At 45.4% G+C, this 17,542-nt stretch overlaps 1 protein-coding gene across 4 annotated transcripts in view; it reads right to left on the reverse strand.

The window, feature by feature from the left end:
- Positions 1-17,542, reverse strand: part of LOC120949411 (protein ECT2) — an 81,431-nt gene that overhangs the window by 21,778 nt on the left and 42,111 nt on the right. For 3 of the 4 annotated variants that reach the window (XM_040366680.2, XM_040366684.2, XM_040366683.2), the window contains exon 2: positions 1,982-2,219. In XM_040366680.2, the coding sequence (XP_040222614.2) occupies positions 1,982-2,219 (238 nt within the window). The remainder of the gene's footprint in view (positions 1-1,981; positions 2,220-17,542) is intronic. The other variant, XM_040366682.2, reaches the window with a different exon arrangement.

Consider the following 17,542-nt stretch of genomic DNA (forward strand, 5'->3'; position numbering starts at 1 on the left):
CTTCCTTGATGGCAAGCGCAGCGGTCCTTTCCATCTGCTTATTTTATGAACGATTTCATGCTACATAAAATCTAATGCCCGACTCTTCTCCACACCATGACATATTTTCGCTGATACGATTATGATCGCGTCCCCGGTCCCACGACAGGGTTTGCACATACCCGTGGGAGGAAAAGAGCAGAGCGGAAAGCTTTTCAATAGATAATTTAGTTTAGAACGACCCACTACTCCCTTTCCTGCATCCGCCGACAGCGCGCGAGTTTGGACGGACATGATTCAATATTTGTTATGCAGCGACGAGAGCCCTAATATTCATACTTTCGTCGGTCGGTCATAACGTGACTTTCAGGGAGGGCGAAAGGGGAAATTTGAAAAACAAACCTTACGTAAATAGGCACTGCGAGTAAATGCGTTCCGCAGCACCGAGCCAACGACGCCTATCAGTGTCGATCAGCGCCGACCGCACTAGCATAAACTACTACTCTTTTTTTTTTTGGTTGCTTCCGAGCGAAAGTTAGCAGCAATAGCGCCTATGTTGAATCCTTATGAGCCTTCGCCTCTCTCTCTTCTCCCCACATACACACACACACACACAGTCACAGTGGCTGGGCGGATGGTGGAACGATTCCACAGTGAAGCGAAGCGGATGTACACACACTAAATATTTATTGCCGGACTACATTAAATTTTACCCATTCTTCATACATGCCCTGATATCGTTCGCATTTCAGAGCGTAGTAGTTCCCGCGTTCGTGTTCCCGTTTAACGGCCCCAGCCCAACCCCGCCGAGCAGTGGCGGCGATCGTTACAAAATCCGATTTTATCGTTTTCGACAAATTGAATCTTCATCCAATGAAGTGGAACAGCAAACCAACAAAAAAAAATATGCTAAGAGCCAAACGGGTTGTTACGAATCACTTTCCTATTCCAACCGATGGATATAATCGATAACTTCCGGAGTTAGGATAGGATAAGGCTTCACCTGCATAGTGAGAGAGCAATCTGAACTGTGCGCATTATTTTCATGCCGCATTTGAACGGTTTCATCTCTCGCTATAGCTGTGCTTAATTGACGGGTGAAATTGAACTACAATTATGTAGAACATGAAATTTCAAACAGGTTATGGGCAATTTTCCGCGAAATAGTTGGTAAAGGTAATGGAAATTCCAATGTTAATAATACATCAGTTGCTCTCTTGCTGAGGAGATTGTTCACTAAACGCCTAAATATAGACAGTGAAGCTACTTTCAGCAGCATTCGCCTAAAAACGCCTACAGTTATGCAATATCCATCCCAAAACAGTGTAATTATTTAATTAAACATTTATCAAGCGGTTATTGGACTCTTTTACTGTAAAAAAAACATACTACATCTCAATTGAATGTAAGTATCGAATAATGCAAAGAACACATAGCGAAAATCATCCCACCCACTCACAAAATAAAGACCTGAAATTATATTGCTAGCTAAATTTAATTTTACTACCAACTTAAACCAGCAACAATTTACCCTTACGACACTTCAAAATGTGGTTTAAAGCTAAGTCATCGTAAGAATAGAAAGCATTCGCAATAAAAAATGGAAATGAGTTTTTCACGACAGCATAAATTAAAACCATGTTCTGCCAACGATACTTATAGCAACATTTCGACAGGTTCTTTAGTTCGCGGAGAGGAGAAAAAAAGCACATTGTAACTCCCGGACAGTGTCTACATAAATGTGAAGCCCCACTCTTCCTTCCCACTACACTCTCCCCTCCTTCCCTGCACGATGTATTCGCACGCCGAGCAATAACGGTTAAGCAATACGACCCTTTTGGAAAGATGAAGATGGACGCCAGGCCGCAGCGAGCGCACTGGTGTGGTACAGCTTTAATAAACCCGTTAAAGTACTTTCAACGCCGCCCGTAATATGCCCACCCCGATTGCGTATCGATACCAACAAACGCACATCCCGCACACCATCACCCCCTCCGCATACCTTTGCTTCGCCTTGTAGATCGCATCGTAAACCGGGCCTTCGAAGTCGTTCAGCACGAACACGGTTCTGATGCTGATGTCGTCGTCCCCGATGTACTCCGCGCCGGTGTCGGAAGTCACGATCGGCAGTTTGAGGCTTTGGGCCGCTGCCAGCGTGGCCGCATCCTGTGCCACCGGGCCCACCAGACAGATCCGAGTCATTTCCGGCGTTGATGGTGACGTCGATATCGACATAGCTGCTGGAGAGAAAGAGGGAAAAAACAAAAAAGGGTGTGAGAAGAAAGTGGAAGTTCCGCATCCGGATGTGTCGGTGGGGGTGGTGGGTAAATTCGGTTAACGATTGTGAAAATGTGCCAGTTAATGTGCTGTCGGGCGCACCAGCGCCAGCAAGATAAGAGACACCGAGATGTGTCGTCGTCGTCCCGCCGCGGAGCGTGCGACACACATCCGTCAGAAAGTTTTGCGCTAGTTGGCGCGGGCCAGGGGGAGGGAAATAGTCAGATGGGCGCCGGGCCATTACTTCATGTCTTCGATGTCTCTGGGCTTGTGAAAGAATACATAAAAATGACGAAAGTGCGAACGAGCCAAAATGCCAAAGACCTCATTAATTACGATCGTTTCGTTGAGCCAAGCGGCGGCGGCAGCGGCAGTAGCAACAGCAGCCAAGCTTAAAGCTTTTCATTTCCGCTCCTGGCCGCTCGTTTTGCGACCGCTAAAAGAACGATTCCTGCACCGTTAACAGCTTTCCTTTCGCGCGTACTTTTTATGAGTCTTATCATATTTTTCATTATATTCCAGAAGGCAAACAGAAAGCCAACGAAAGCAATTGACGAATGGGAGAGTGAAATGACAGCATTTTTTTTCTTCATTAATGCGCCACACAATAACCTTGGAAGGATTGTGATGGAATATTTACTCTTTCTTTCTTTTTTCCTAACAGCGTAAAACAATGAATGATTGATAGTCGTAGAACAAGCACGCCGGTGTCTATTTTTTGCAGGGGGAAAAAGTAATGTTTAATGAGACAACTTTAACTGTTGTACTCTGATGCCTTGAATAAAATTCATCTTATGAGTCATAATTTAAGGCACCATGACATTGGAAATTTGCACTTTGGAGTTCCAAATCATGCAATTACCATTGTGTAGTACATGAAATCCACTCAAAACTCTGCAACAGCTCAAACAAATGCAGTCACATTTTTGCCCCAAACGTTGCCCAATGCAGTACCCGAACCCAGGTGTGGTTTGCCAACATTGCGACAGCTAATTATCATACAATGTTCCACTTGTTCGAAACGGGAGCTTGCCTTCATCTCGTGATAAACATCAAACAGGATCATTTAGATGCAGTCAACAGGCTGCAGGCACGGCCCAACAACACCCAACGAACGAGCTGGCTGCATCGATTATGTAGTAGTTGCAGCAACAGCCACAGCACAACAGCATTAAAATCGACCCGGTGCGCACTTCATTTTATTTGCAGTTCAATAGACGGTCGTTGTCGTTTTCGATTGCCACCTCCACACTCAATGCTGGAACGGCTTACCACACACATACACACACACACGTATGGCTGGGGGTGGGTTTTGGTTGCATTCACACGAAACAGGTTACACATTACGTGACTCAAATGTAATTCAATAAATTAATTAGCTTGTTGAAAACAGGCACGTGCTAACGGGTAAACGTGCTCCATATAATCAGCCGCGTCTGCGTTTAATCGTTTGCCATACATATTTGATTGTGTTGGTGTGTTGGAGTGTTGAAGTGCTGGAGTGTTGGCGAATGCATCGTCATTATTTTTTGTTCGACGCGCGAAAGCGAAAATAGTAAATTATCACTTTATTGTGACACACAACGAAGCACAACTATGACAGGTTAGTAAACGGAATATAAGTATATTTTTCGAATCTCAACTATGAGAGATGACTAAGGAATGTAAGTTATAACAACAAGACATATTTTAACAATTCAAACATATCAAATTATTAGCTATTGCTTACAATGCTAAACGATCGTATTATTAGCGCCACTTTGTGATGCATATTGCATACTTTTAGGCTAAAACTTACCTATCTTGACATCGTTCAATAACAAACCAATTTAAAACCTTCTAAAAATCCAACGAAAACAATCATTGGGAAAAGCTCAAAAATAACCAAAAATCCAATTTTCCTCAATCGCCAACAATCCTGTTTGTGCTAAGTTTGATCGCTCAAATGGGCGGGCAAGAGTTTTAACCTGGCAGCGTATTTTTCGAACGCATTTTAAGCCGAACCCCAAACAAACCTGTGGCAACAATCAATTCTGCCAAAATCAATCTTATCCATCCATCTGATAGGCACTAAGCTTCGCGTTCACAGCCTCACTCACTCGCCCTCTGTTGATAGTGTCGGGAGGGGGGGGGCGCCGCCACGGTGTGAACCACTCTTTAATCTTCCCCACTCTTACCTAATAAATTGATTTCGCTATTTGACGGAAGCAATTTCCCGCACATTCTAGCAGCCGGATCAACCGATAACAGGCACACGGGCGCCGAAAGAGACGATGTAACAGATTTTCATCCACTTCCCACGACAGGGCGCCAGAACTGTATTAGAAAAGCTACCGGTTGTTGTTCGGGATGTTTGATCGAATGTTTGACTGCTAGGATCCGCTTTTCACCGGCCGGTCTGTTACTGCCAAAATTTCTGGTTGGTTGTTGTGCTGGTTTAGTGGAGGCTGCCTCCCCTTTTCGGTTTTTGGCGGGGACAATGTTTGTCAGATGAAACGCATCCCTTTTTTCGAGGGGGGACAGAAAGGGCAGTAGAGCGCGTAGATGACGGTAGAGCAGCAGCATTCAATTAATTCGATTTTGATCTAAATCCGATTACACAAATTGTGCGTTCAATCAACAACAGCTTGCTTCTAGCCTCTCGGGTTCCGTATTGCTAAGCCGATAACGAACGCACCATAGGAAAGGGAGCTTGTTTTCACCCAGAGGGCGCTACAAAGTTGCTCTTTGGTTGGACGTTTACAACAGACATCATTTTCGATGGCGCCCATATTCCATAGTCCAAATTTCCTGGCACAACAGAGCATGCACTTTTGCGCTACCGTATTTAAGCTGCATCACGAGCATCCCCATTATTATCGGATATTTCAGAAACCTTAATGAACATATCACATTAAGCGTACCGTTCTACGGAACAGTGACACACAGCCGTGTTCTACGAACTGTGACACACAGCGGCTTTCGCTCTCCAGAGTCAGTCGATGATTGGATCGTAGGTAAATATTGACTATCTTTTCGGGGTACAAACCGTGTGGTGTTGCATTATCCTTTTTTCGGAAAATTTACGAAAACACAAAAGGGAAAATTTACAAAAAGGTAATTATGAAGTAGGAAGTAATGTGGTTCCATATAAATCCATTAATGTAAATAGATTCACGCCAAAATTGATTACAGCTTCAGTTAAAACAGTTAAAGTTAATACACAAAATCCCCAAATAACATCAAATCTACGAACCTTTCAGTGCTATTTTTCGTAGAAGATTTTGGAAAACAAGGTCCCCTTGCGTCAACGAGCTACATTAATCGTGCCCATAAATCTTACTTCAGCATTAACAATCGTACAAGTTGTTTGTGATCATGCAAAAGGGAAGAACATCGTTAAAAAACATATTCTTGCTTATTTGCGTGCAGGCTATTAGCTTACAACGTATTGAGATAGGATTTTGCAATACAGACACACTTAAATTATATCAGAAAAAATAAAAACGATCTTATGAAAAAGATGATGAGGGTAAATTAAGAGAAACAAGATGAGGGTAAATTAAATTTTGTAAATTCCATACACAACACTTCTCGAGCAAACCTCCCGAGCCTCAATTTTCCGTATTTGAACGGCGCCCTGAAGGGAAATAGCTACCCAAACAACACGTGCAATACAAGGGAAAAACACCTCGACAAAAACAAGCCCACACACACACACACATACACACTTGATTAAAAGGAAAATACTGCCGAAATATTGATCGCTTCCCTTTCGATATGAGACGCCGGTGAAAGGTCAGATTTGATGCTTCCAAAAAGATTGATAGCAGGTGAAAAAAGGAAGGGGAAGTTGAGGAGGAGCGAATAGCCGTTACTGATCCGGCGCTAATCGTCAGTAACAAACAGATGATAACCGAACGGGGAGGGAGTAAGAAAAATTGAGCTATAACACAACCATTGAAGGGGAAAAAAAAGGCGGGAAAAGAAATCAAGCCTTGTTGCGTGGGGGAAGAGAATGCCGCGCGCCGTTCTACGATGCGTAATTAATTGAGCTATTACATTATGATTTATGATCGCATTCAGCGGCTGACGCCACCACTCGCACACTCTTTACCAAATATTATCGACTCCCAGTGTTCGGGCCGCCCTATCAGGGAGCTGCTTCGCACCGCGGGAAAAGCCGCCACATGATTTAAGAGCTAAGCCATTCGAGCGAGCACCACCGTGGAAAAGATATTCGAAGGCACATCTTACTTTACACATCGGCACGCCTCAGCTGAAAACTCGTCTCTTCCCAGGCCGCCTTGACGGATGAGCCCTTGCGAAGGGATGAAAATTGTTTTTTTTTTTTGTTATTATTCCTTAGGCTTAGTATCCGCCGCACCTCAACCTGATCCCTTCAGCACTCTCTCTCTCCTTATTCCTTTGTTGTCTCACAAGGATTTGCTTGGCGCAAGTGTATCCAGCATGCTTTCTCCTGCTCAACGGCGCGCTCCGATTATGTCATAACTCACGGTGATAAAGCGGACAATAATACCCGCATAATTAATACGCGATGCGACCACCCCCCATCCGGCAAGTCGATGGAGTGATGGGTGAAAGGCGCACACAGCTTCCTTTCACTAGACAATGGGCACCACACCACCTCACAACAGCGCACAAGTTCGCCCTCCGCAGGATGTATCGTAGCGACGTCATTTTCGGACGTTTTTCTCGCTGCTGGGGAGGGATGGAGAGCAAGCGAACGGGTGGGAACAGTCATTGCGCCGCGATACAGCCACGACACGACCGCGAACCAAGTTCGCCCGGGCACGCCACATTAGCACACGCCTCAGAAAGGAAGCATCACATTAACGGGCGACGGTTTCTAGGCGGTAGGAGAGTGTGATCGAAGAGGATAGGCCACCAGATCCAGGGTTCGGACCAGCAGCAGCAGGATCGATGAGATTGCCGAATCGAACACAGCACACACATCAATCTTGCAGTGGTGCGAAAATTATGCGCCTCCGGAGAAGGACCCATGTTTAATGGAAGAATCCGGGGGAACCCCGGAAGGGGAGCATTTTCTTATCTATCAGCATTCCCCCATCCATTCATATCCATCCGCTCTTCTACGGTCGTTTCGCGCTCAGCTTGACGTAAGAGTGTTGTTACCTATCCTCTGCGCCCGGTTCCAAAAGTCAAAGGTGTAGATGATCTCCATCAGCTTTTGCCACCAAAGCGCTCCGTACACATACACCCACCTAAACCTTCATCTATTATGAAGATCGCCTCGTACTGCTTTTGTCCATAAAGTCTTGTGCACTACACGCACACAAACACAAAGGTTAGCCACGGTAAACCCTGAACCACCATTTTGTCTATCTCAGCGAGATTGATGATGAGTATTAATAGCCACTAAGCGCTATGGCAAGGAACCAAATCGACCAGAAAACGAACTTTTCCCGTGCTTCTATGCGGGAAGGCAGCACATGGATTTTTCCTGGCCGAAGGTTGTAGTTTAAGATGATGGTGAGGTAGCAAATGAACTTGAATGTTGTTTGAATAAAGAAAAACTAAATTAAAAAAATACAACAACTTATTAGTCTTCGGGCATTTTTTCCAAAGATATGGTTCATCTGTTCAGAAATTAAACGGAGAAAAATAAATTGCATCTATGTTACTGTGCACATCAAGTTCCTCATCAATCAAATTAATTGACAATTTAGTAGCTCCCAAATCCTGTAATCAATGTTGAGTTCTGTCAATCGTCTGTTATTGTCATCCGATTCACGTCACCAGATGAACGCATCATTGCTTTTTATTGCAGTAAATACCACCAGCTAGCGTGAGTGACAGATAGCGCAATGCGTAGCACCTAGGCCTTCATACACTGTGCGTCGTGGGTTCAAATCTTGACTCAATCCCATAAACAGATACAAATAATTACCCATAAAACACCTGGAAATTTTGACAGAGAAATTTAAACGCATGACCTTTATTGCCTGCATATATATATTTTAACTTTGTGTGGAGTTCATCACTTATTCAATCTCTAAGCGCTAGCCAAGATTTATGAGTAGCCTAAAATGGACGCCCACTCGCTAGCACACAGAATACGGAAAGGGAAGAAGAAACTTTCTATTTTACCGAGGAGAAAGGAGGAATATTATACTCCATCCCTTCATTTTGATGACCATATCTTTCCTAATAACTCGGTCCATTCTGGTTGAACGGTGACGGTGTTGGGGGAAAGGTAATCTAAAACCAAGCATCTGGCTCTCTCACCGGGCTAAATAATTCCACAGGAATCCCTAATGGAGCGGAGCTAGCTGCATCGGCAAAGAACCTTTTCTTTTACTTCTGCTTGTTACAAACCCACCACCACCACCACCACCTTGTGCTCAATGGCTAAGAACCGCGGAATGAATGAAGCATAAGGCATTTGGAGCGCTCGGGAACAAAAAGGCATCAGCAATATTGTAGCACCCTTTTACCCCTCACTCTCACCTCGAACGCACACACACACAGGAAGAACCATCATGGATTAATCACAAAGCCATATAATATTAAAGATGCGCTTCTTTCCCGTTCCGGGGGGGCTGTATCTTTTAACCTAAGGAAATCGTTCCCGGAGCAGCAACATATAAACTTAGCACAACAAGAAGCTTCAGTATTCTAGAAGCGTGACCGTTGGGTTGGGTAAGAAAAAACAACTGGTCAAGCTCGGGGGAGGGGGTGGGAGTATCGCGCCACTGGTTCCACCTCTCGAGCGCCACACCAGTGCTACTCAGGAAGGAAATAACTGTGCAAAGATTTTCCGCTCCAGCTTTGCTTATCAGCCGGATAAACAAACATCAATTATTCGCTGCCCGTTCGCCGCCGGGCAATATACACCACCCGGGTGGCCCTGAACGGACGCACACCGGGTATAGTAGAGGTGGGTGGTGGGTGGTTGGGTGAAGGCCATTTCCCGGAACGTTTTTGCCGGAAGGATGGACCGCCAGCAGCAGCAGCAGCACTACCGCATGCACACATTTCACATCGCGCTGTCGGATTGTTAGACGGTAAACAAGCGCTTGTGCTGCTGCTGCTGCCTCATTCTTCTCTCCCTCTCTCTCTCTCTCTCTCTCTCTCTCTCTCGCTAATACCTTCTCCGGCCAAGATTAGCAAAACAACAATCTCGGTCAATAGAGGCAGGCTCAAAACACGGCAACAAAGCGAAAGACATGCGAAAACAACTGGACCAAACAACACGTGCTTCCTCGGTCCAGCCAAGGTGATGCGCCGGTGGTTCGCACCACTCTGCCGGAGAGGACCCACCACACTTATCGCCCACTGGAGGACACACAAAAATACCAATTTTGGCAGCAGTTCTCACGCGATCGGAGAGCGAGATTTGACCGTACAACTTTGCCGAACCTAGGCATACTCAGGCAAGCCACAAAAATTCAGGGGAATGAAGAGGAAGCGGGAAGGGAAAAGCATTCCTGAAACGGGCGTAGGAATGAATATTCGACACCCAATAATAGATACCGAAAAGCTCACAAACGAAACCTTGTGCTTGGTTATCTTCCTGCTGGTCGGGTGCCAGGAGTCTGGCGTCAATTTTAGCACATTGAAAGCTATATATCGAGGAGATAGGAATAGGAGGACAATGAACATGAAATGTGTTACGCATTAAAGTAATAAAGTACGATCTAGAATCAGCACTGCCTGCAAAGACATAAATCAAATTCAAGACAATTCATGAATGTTTTCTTATTTGCGTTTTCCCCTCTCACATCCAGAGCATACCACTAAGCTATCCTCCCTTTTGCATTTATGATTAATTGATTAACTTTAAGCCCCTCCATCCTATCACGCTACGCGACAATAGAGATGGTAAGCAATCATACACCGTCATTGATATTCATTGTTATGGAAAATTATTCCATCCGCATGCAGCCAGCCAATTGCTGAACAAAACTAGAGCTGATAGATAGAGCCAACACAACTTCGGGTGTGAAAAACAGAATAATAGCTCGATCAATACGTGTAAACATTGACTCACATCGGCCTTTCCTTCGTAGAAAAGCAGGGGAGAAATATATGATAGCAAACGTTCCATAGAAAAACGACTAAAGAATTCACATTAACATGACGCACTAGCAGTGCGAGCAATAGTAGAAGGAAAACACAATCGAACCCATAGTTTCTAAAACAGTATGTAGAAATTCAGGACTAACAAAAAAACAGGATGAAGTTGCACAAATGAACAACATATCGCCCTACTAGGAAAACATTCACACAAGCACAAGGATATGCTGTTTGAATGGTTTTTTTTTACAAATTCATCCTTACTACTTCGGGAGCTCCCAAGCAGTGGAAAAGGGATATTCCAATTTTCTTTCCATCAACAAACAAAAAGGGCTTCCTGGTCCCTGTTTTGCACCACACGTGAGTAAAACATGGATGTCTCATTGGACGCTGAAGCGATGCCAATAAGTTACGGGTTACATCTTACGACACGGAGCAAAAGTAGGTGTTGATGGTATAAAATATCTTTGGAGTTGGAGTTTGGAGCTACCAGTTATTGGGAATGAATGTCTCATTTCATTGAGAGGACGCAAACATGATAAAATCACATCAAAAAGAGCTACAGACCCAACATTTTCTTTCCTGCGAACTTGTCAAAATGTCTTCAGTGCTGCCAGAGTGTTGGAATGATAGGATCCTCCAATTTTTTTTTTGGAATAATAATGTCTTCATCAAATAGGTGGATCGGCAAATACAAACGATTAACTTGAAATCTACCAGAGCATCGAACACAGCCCAGCGAACACCTGACTAAGATCCATCAGTGTTATTAGGAATTAAGACAATAAGCTTCAAAATCTCACACCCATAAAAGAGGAAAGATGAAATGCACAACCAAAGATTCGTATTAAGGCTCCATTACACTACATTAGTGCTGCAATAAATTGCTCATGTGGCCGCTACCATCAAGCCAACGAACGGCCGCAATACATCAAACCTCTGCCAACAATAGCAGCAGCCCTATGACTTCCCAACATTGTAAGCGCTTTGTAACGATCGTGTGCTCATCGTGTCACGTGCAGCATGCTCCCACTCGTGTAAGAGGCTGGCGCTGCATAGAGGCCTAACAATTGTACCACCCAACACAACAAAGCCCACCGTAAATCCTTATTAAACACCTCGATACTGTACGGAGCGGGCATTCGAACGTTCACGAGGACAGAAGCGATACCACCCAACGCAAGTTCAACACGCACAACGTGCTCCCTTCCCCATAGGGCCTGGCTTGTGACCACCACAAACCATCGCAAATATTGGTGTCCATAAGGATGTCGAACGAAGGGGCGAAGGACGCGGTCTTACTTTTCTCCGTACACCGTACAATGGAAAGCTAACAGACAGATTCACTAAACATTAAGTTTATGTGCCAACGATTGCCTCATCAGTGCATCCGGAACGAGAAACGTCAAAGTAAATGTGCTCTACACGGGCTGCGATTTGTATCAGCGGTCGCTAACGAACACATCACTGCCACGACACACACAAGAGTTAGCTGCCTGTGTTGCCAGTATGGTCTGATCCTGACAGCCTCTCCCCGGTTGCAACCACATGATAAGTCGGATATGATACCTATTCGCGGCTCGCACTATTCGTTCGTTGCATACGATTTGCACAGCTGCGGCAGAGAGCTTTGATTTGTAACGTAAGATAAAGGTACGATCGGCTTATGAGCTTAAAGCATGAGCACAATCGTATCGGATCCTATCGATTTTCCCGCTAACAAGCGTTAATTTGCATTGGATTGGAGCGAAAGCAGAACATGCAGAAGCAGTTGTTTCATTAACAAATCAAATTTTATGCTGCTTTTTTGTTGTTGCACAAGCTGACTTCATTATCAGGTTACATTTTTTCAGTGCTTTTTGTGTAGCGTGCATTCCTTTTCATAATAAACAGCAGCATTCCATGAATATCCAAGAGTACAACAGCAGCAAACGAAATTAACCGCAATTCGTACACCTTATTAGTCGGTATTTGTAGCACGGAGAGCATTAAACGGAACACGTATCAACACACAGAGAATTTGATTAAATGACCTCAACCACTGACCGACCGTACCCCCCGGGGGCAGTCTAGGAGCAGAATCGAATTTAGTACACCAACAAGTACCTACCACCACAGCGCCTTCGCTGACCGACAATTTATGAACACACCTTTCGCTGTCAGCTGTTTCCATCGTAAACTGTACACCCTCTTCGTACGAAGTCTCACAGCTGCCTTCAGCCTCCCAGTGCCTCACAACGAAGTGATCCATTTTCGACTAACGACTAATGGGGATTTGGGATCTTAACAACAATCCCCTTTAAGATTGCTTCCCCTAGCATATTGGCAAACCTGCTTTTCTGCAACAACTAAGTGCACCGCGTTAGGGAAAGACGAAAGCAACGAAATATTGGAGTTCGGAACGAGGCAAACCTAAAACGATACACACCCTAGCTGCAGTCACTTCATAATGCAGCCGCGCCTTCTTCGCAGCGGACATAATAATTCATCCCGGGTACGTCCACAACCGGTGGTGGTGGTGGCACCAGTTGTGTGCGACGTTTCGGGACACATCATCTTCGATAATGGAGCGTACTGGGGCCTTTTGCCAAACGCTGACGGCTAGCTTTTCCCGGTTGTTCTCGGCTCTGGTTGGTACATTTAGAAACATTATAGAAGGACGGCAACACACATCAAACGAAGTTCGAAGCTTTTAACGACCTAGGCAAACGGAAACAGGGCCATCGCTATGCCATACTCCACCCGTAGTGGTGTCAATGAAGTTCAGCTGCAACATAAGAAATGCTAGCAAATGTCCGCTTACTTCCTCGCTGGTTTGCCAAAATGCAGCTCCAAGTCATGTGCAGGTCAGAAGTGTTAGATTTAGGATTTAGTGTCCGTCTGCTTCTAGGCAGGTCCCACAAAAGGTTAAAATTCTATCTTTTTATCGTAGCAAAACGTCTAGAACCTTCGTCACCTCATAACACCCAATATTGTATGCACCAAGCTGCCAGACAGCAACGTCGCCGCCACCGCTGCTGCAGTGAAGAGTATTTAAAAATATCATTTCTGCGCTTACGAAGCTCTTAAGTGCCCAGTCTTTATTTGCCATGATGCAGCCATTTTGTGACCATTCTCCATCAAACCGTCCTCCCAAAAAAAAGAACCGTAGAACAACCCAAGCATGAGATGGTGGGTGCTACTACCAAAATAAACGTTAGAACCGTCGTCTCCCTGATCGCCAGCGACGACACAGCAGCAGCCCGACGACCCCGCGTTGTCGTACGAACAACAATTTATACTTATTAATATGACCTCCCGTTTCCGTTCCGTTTGGGGTGTCTCTCGTTTGGAGAGACCAATCACATAAATCTGAGTTTGTGGTGCCGATTGGGTTTGACGCTTGCTGCGGACTCCGCGGGCGTGATGCTGCTGCTACTGGCAACGCTATTCTCGCATAAACAAGTGGCGAAATAACAACCCAAGGTGACGATGATATTGGCGAATTTGTTTAGGGTGTTTGCTTCCCAGCACGTCACGAGCGCCTCAGACTCATAGATAAAGATGCTGCGACTGTATTCCGTATCTCAGCCAACCTATTAACGATCTCCACCTAAACAACACCACTGCCAACGATCACCTTCCCGAGACACGTGATCGGTACCGTGGCCGTCCAATAATTGAGCGACAGCAGGGGTCGCATTACACCACCAACCCCCGCGACGGCAATTAGATCCACAACGTGTGTAAACTGGGACACACACACACTCTTGGTCTCTCCCGCTCTCTCTTCCGTTTGCTCGCCGTTAATACCCGGTGCAAACAAAATGACACTTTTTTTCTTCGTTACATTCACAGGCACACAAAACATTCAGCACGCGTTCTGGTGTGAAGGGGGAATGTGACCGCAAAAACCGCAGCCTCATCATCAACCGGTAAAGCAGTGTAATGTACGCTGCTGACCCAGTGGTCACAGACTGTACCCTACCTGCCGTGAGGATATGTTCTTGTTTACGGCGCACCTACACATCCATTCGCCCAGCTGATTTCCGGTTGTCCACGGCTTACACACAGAAGCCGTCCATTTCCCACCGGCTTGTCGGTCATCCCGTGTTGTCGCCACCATCAGGCCTACATTGTCTGCCCTGCCTCAATAATCACCACCGGTTTAACGTTAATTAGTTGGCCAACTGGTTGTTGGATCGCTGGCCTAGTTCACAATCCGTGCACTTGCTTCACCGCCCGACCGTGTGTTACACATTCGCCAAAAACCCATTAGAGCACTGCCCGGACGCGCGCGCGGTATGAACCAGAAGGGTCACTTACTGACTTCAAACTGCTGGTGTCAATAATTTAGCAAACAACTAGCTGCTGCTACCTGTCGTACACACTGCCAGCTTCTGGTAGGCCTTTACCGAAGAACGCCCTAATAGAACGGGGAGTTAATTTTGTACCCAGCAAGTCCTTCTGCACTGGGCGGAGGCAGAACATGTGAGGACACAACATTGTTGTCTAGGCTCACAATCCCTCAGGAACGCACGGACACACACACACAAAGCACCGGGGAGGGATTAAATATAGCCGGCACTTTGAGCTTCAGTTCTATCAAAAGGTCGTTGCAGAACGTCCACCCGCCGGTTGACTATTTCCTGAGGGGGCACCGCGAGGACAACCATCATCAATTCCAAACCGGAGTGCGGAAATTCGGAACGATTCGAAACAATCTCGCTGTCAATAAGCTACGCGAGAGAGAGCGGCAGTTCAATATTGATATTGCTGGACTACTACAATCCTCCTATTGTACCGGGGAGAGAGCGAGAGAGCTTCCGAGCGACACAGAGAGGTCGAAGATGAAGTCTCATTATTCTATTACCCTAATGGCAGTAGCACCATATTGTGCGGTACCGTGCCTTAGCCTCCGTTTGAAGAACCATTTACCGACCACCGAAGGCTCCTGATCCCGAATATCTCACAAGCAGATACAACCCGTCCCCGCCGCAAGCCGGTTAGCCGGTGATTACCGAATGGGACAAATCTCTGGCAAAGCCAAAGCTGGTTTGTAGTACAACGGCTTATCTCTGAGGGGAGCGTGTGCTCAGCGCTTTGTAAAGCCCTAATTAAACATATGAGGCTCACACACATGTGGTTTACCCGCATCGTATATCACGATCATCTTCTGAAACCGCCTCATCTCATTTCACCCTGCCTCCAATTCTGTCGGAGCACGACGTATTTTCAATTTTTTTTTGCCATCGGACAGGCGGCCCTCAACGTGAGAGGCAGCAGCAGCAATGCGCCTTATAGATCGATCGAACCTTCCCCCTTTTCATCGCCATTGCCGCAGTGAGTGGCGGGGTGTAGTACTACTCCCCACAGGGGCACGAGGTGTAAGAGACGACGACAGAGTAGAAAGCAGCAAGGGAGGTGGTAGAGCCCGTAAGCATTTGCAACCGCTATTAGCACACATTGCGATATGTTAGCACTGTCTGGTCTGTCCCTTACCCCGGGTATTGATTTACACCACCATCTCCCTCTTACCACCTCACTCAGCACAGACACAATGTGAATGATGAAGGAAAATCCCGATAATGGATTGTTTAGTGCATGTACGTGTTGTCATAATACGTCCGCATACAGGCGGCTTCCCATTTCACCCGCCGTATGCAGCAGCATTAAGCCGCTCACATCTCACCCTCCGTAGAATGCGTAGCGTGTCCAGCAAAGGCATGGACATTCCACCGATCCCGTACCAGCCAGGCAGCAGCAGCAGCAGCAGCACTGCGTATCAAATTCTACTTATGAAAGACTAATATAAATTAATTTCCACCAATGCAACCAAACCCGCCCGGAGGATCCCTCGTCGTGTTTCCTACTCTCCACAGCAGCAGTAGCACCACCGAATGGTGCGCACAACTGCATTAGCAGACGATGCAGGGAGTTGGAGTTGCCGTATTTCTGACTCTCGAATGCAACATTCTCCACACCGAACTACAAAGCACACGTGGTGGTGGTGCTGCTGTCGGGATGCTGGGATTGCTGATTGACTTTACTCTATTGTGAGGGAAGGGGCGTGTGCACGACGGAAGAAGATACCTAATTCCCTGAGAGCGCTACCGTACCAGAGCAAACGATGATGATGATGGGGGAATCCGCCGAGCGGATTGAAAACATGGATTTACGTTCCGGGAAGTGTTACCTAAATCAACATGTTTATGTTGGTAAAGCTGGTGCCCGTTCAAATTTGCACTGTTGGGGAGAAGGAAGGCCTGCGGCGATGGGGAGTCGAATTACTTGTACATACCTGTGTTTTACGCAAGTACTGGACGTTGTTTTCCGATTGGGAGAGTGTATGGGAGTTTTCTCATTAATGCTCTGCTTCATTTTGGGGGGGTGTGTTTGTGTGTGTGGTGCAACATTGCAGGGTAGCAATGGAAAACTTTTTCTTTTAAAATCAAGGTAGAGCTTTTTTGTAATACCAACTTTCAAACAGCTAACTGCTGAATGTAACAACTCAAACTAAAACATATTATCAAAAAAAATCGTATATTTTTGTGCATACTTTCTACAACGCTTAAACAACTTTACTCGACAACCAGTACCTAGCAACGCTACTGCAGAACATGCAAGTATGAAACGTTATGAAACAGGATACAGGAAGAATTGTGGTAGCAACATAATAGCACACATTTTCTGTCGCCTCTTGAACAATTTACCCTTAACCCTTGATACACCAAACTGAGATTGATAACTATACTCCTATATAACTAGATAACTAGATGTATATAGATAACTATAAAGCATCTTACATCGTTTCCAAACTATACACCTTAAAAATTAAAAAAAAGTAAAATTGTACATATATTCAATAACTCACACAAAAGGGCACTTAAACCTATACAAATTAAATCAGATATAATTCCAAACGCAAGAGCAGTCAAAATTTTAGGAGTTATCATTGGCTCAAGGTTAAAATTTCGACAACACTTTCTCCACGTTAAAAAAATGATCAAAAGCAGATTAAATATTAAATATGCATATGTTAGGGTTGTGGAAATAAGAGATCGGAAAGACGCACACTTCTCACTATTTTTAACAGTTGGATTGTTCCAAAAATATTGTACGGCATTGAATTCATTACCTTGGGCGATTCCAACTTTGGCTGCAAGCTAGCCCCAATGTACCACTTCAAAATTACAGGAGCTTTTATCACTAGCCCAAACACCGCAGTACTTTGTGAAAGTGGACAGTTACCTCTCGATCATGTTGT

This window comes from Anopheles coluzzii, chromosome 2 (assembly GCF_943734685.1).
Source record: "Anopheles coluzzii chromosome 2, AcolN3, whole genome shotgun sequence".
Taxonomy (NCBI): Eukaryota; Metazoa; Arthropoda; class Insecta; order Diptera; family Culicidae; genus Anopheles; species Anopheles coluzzii.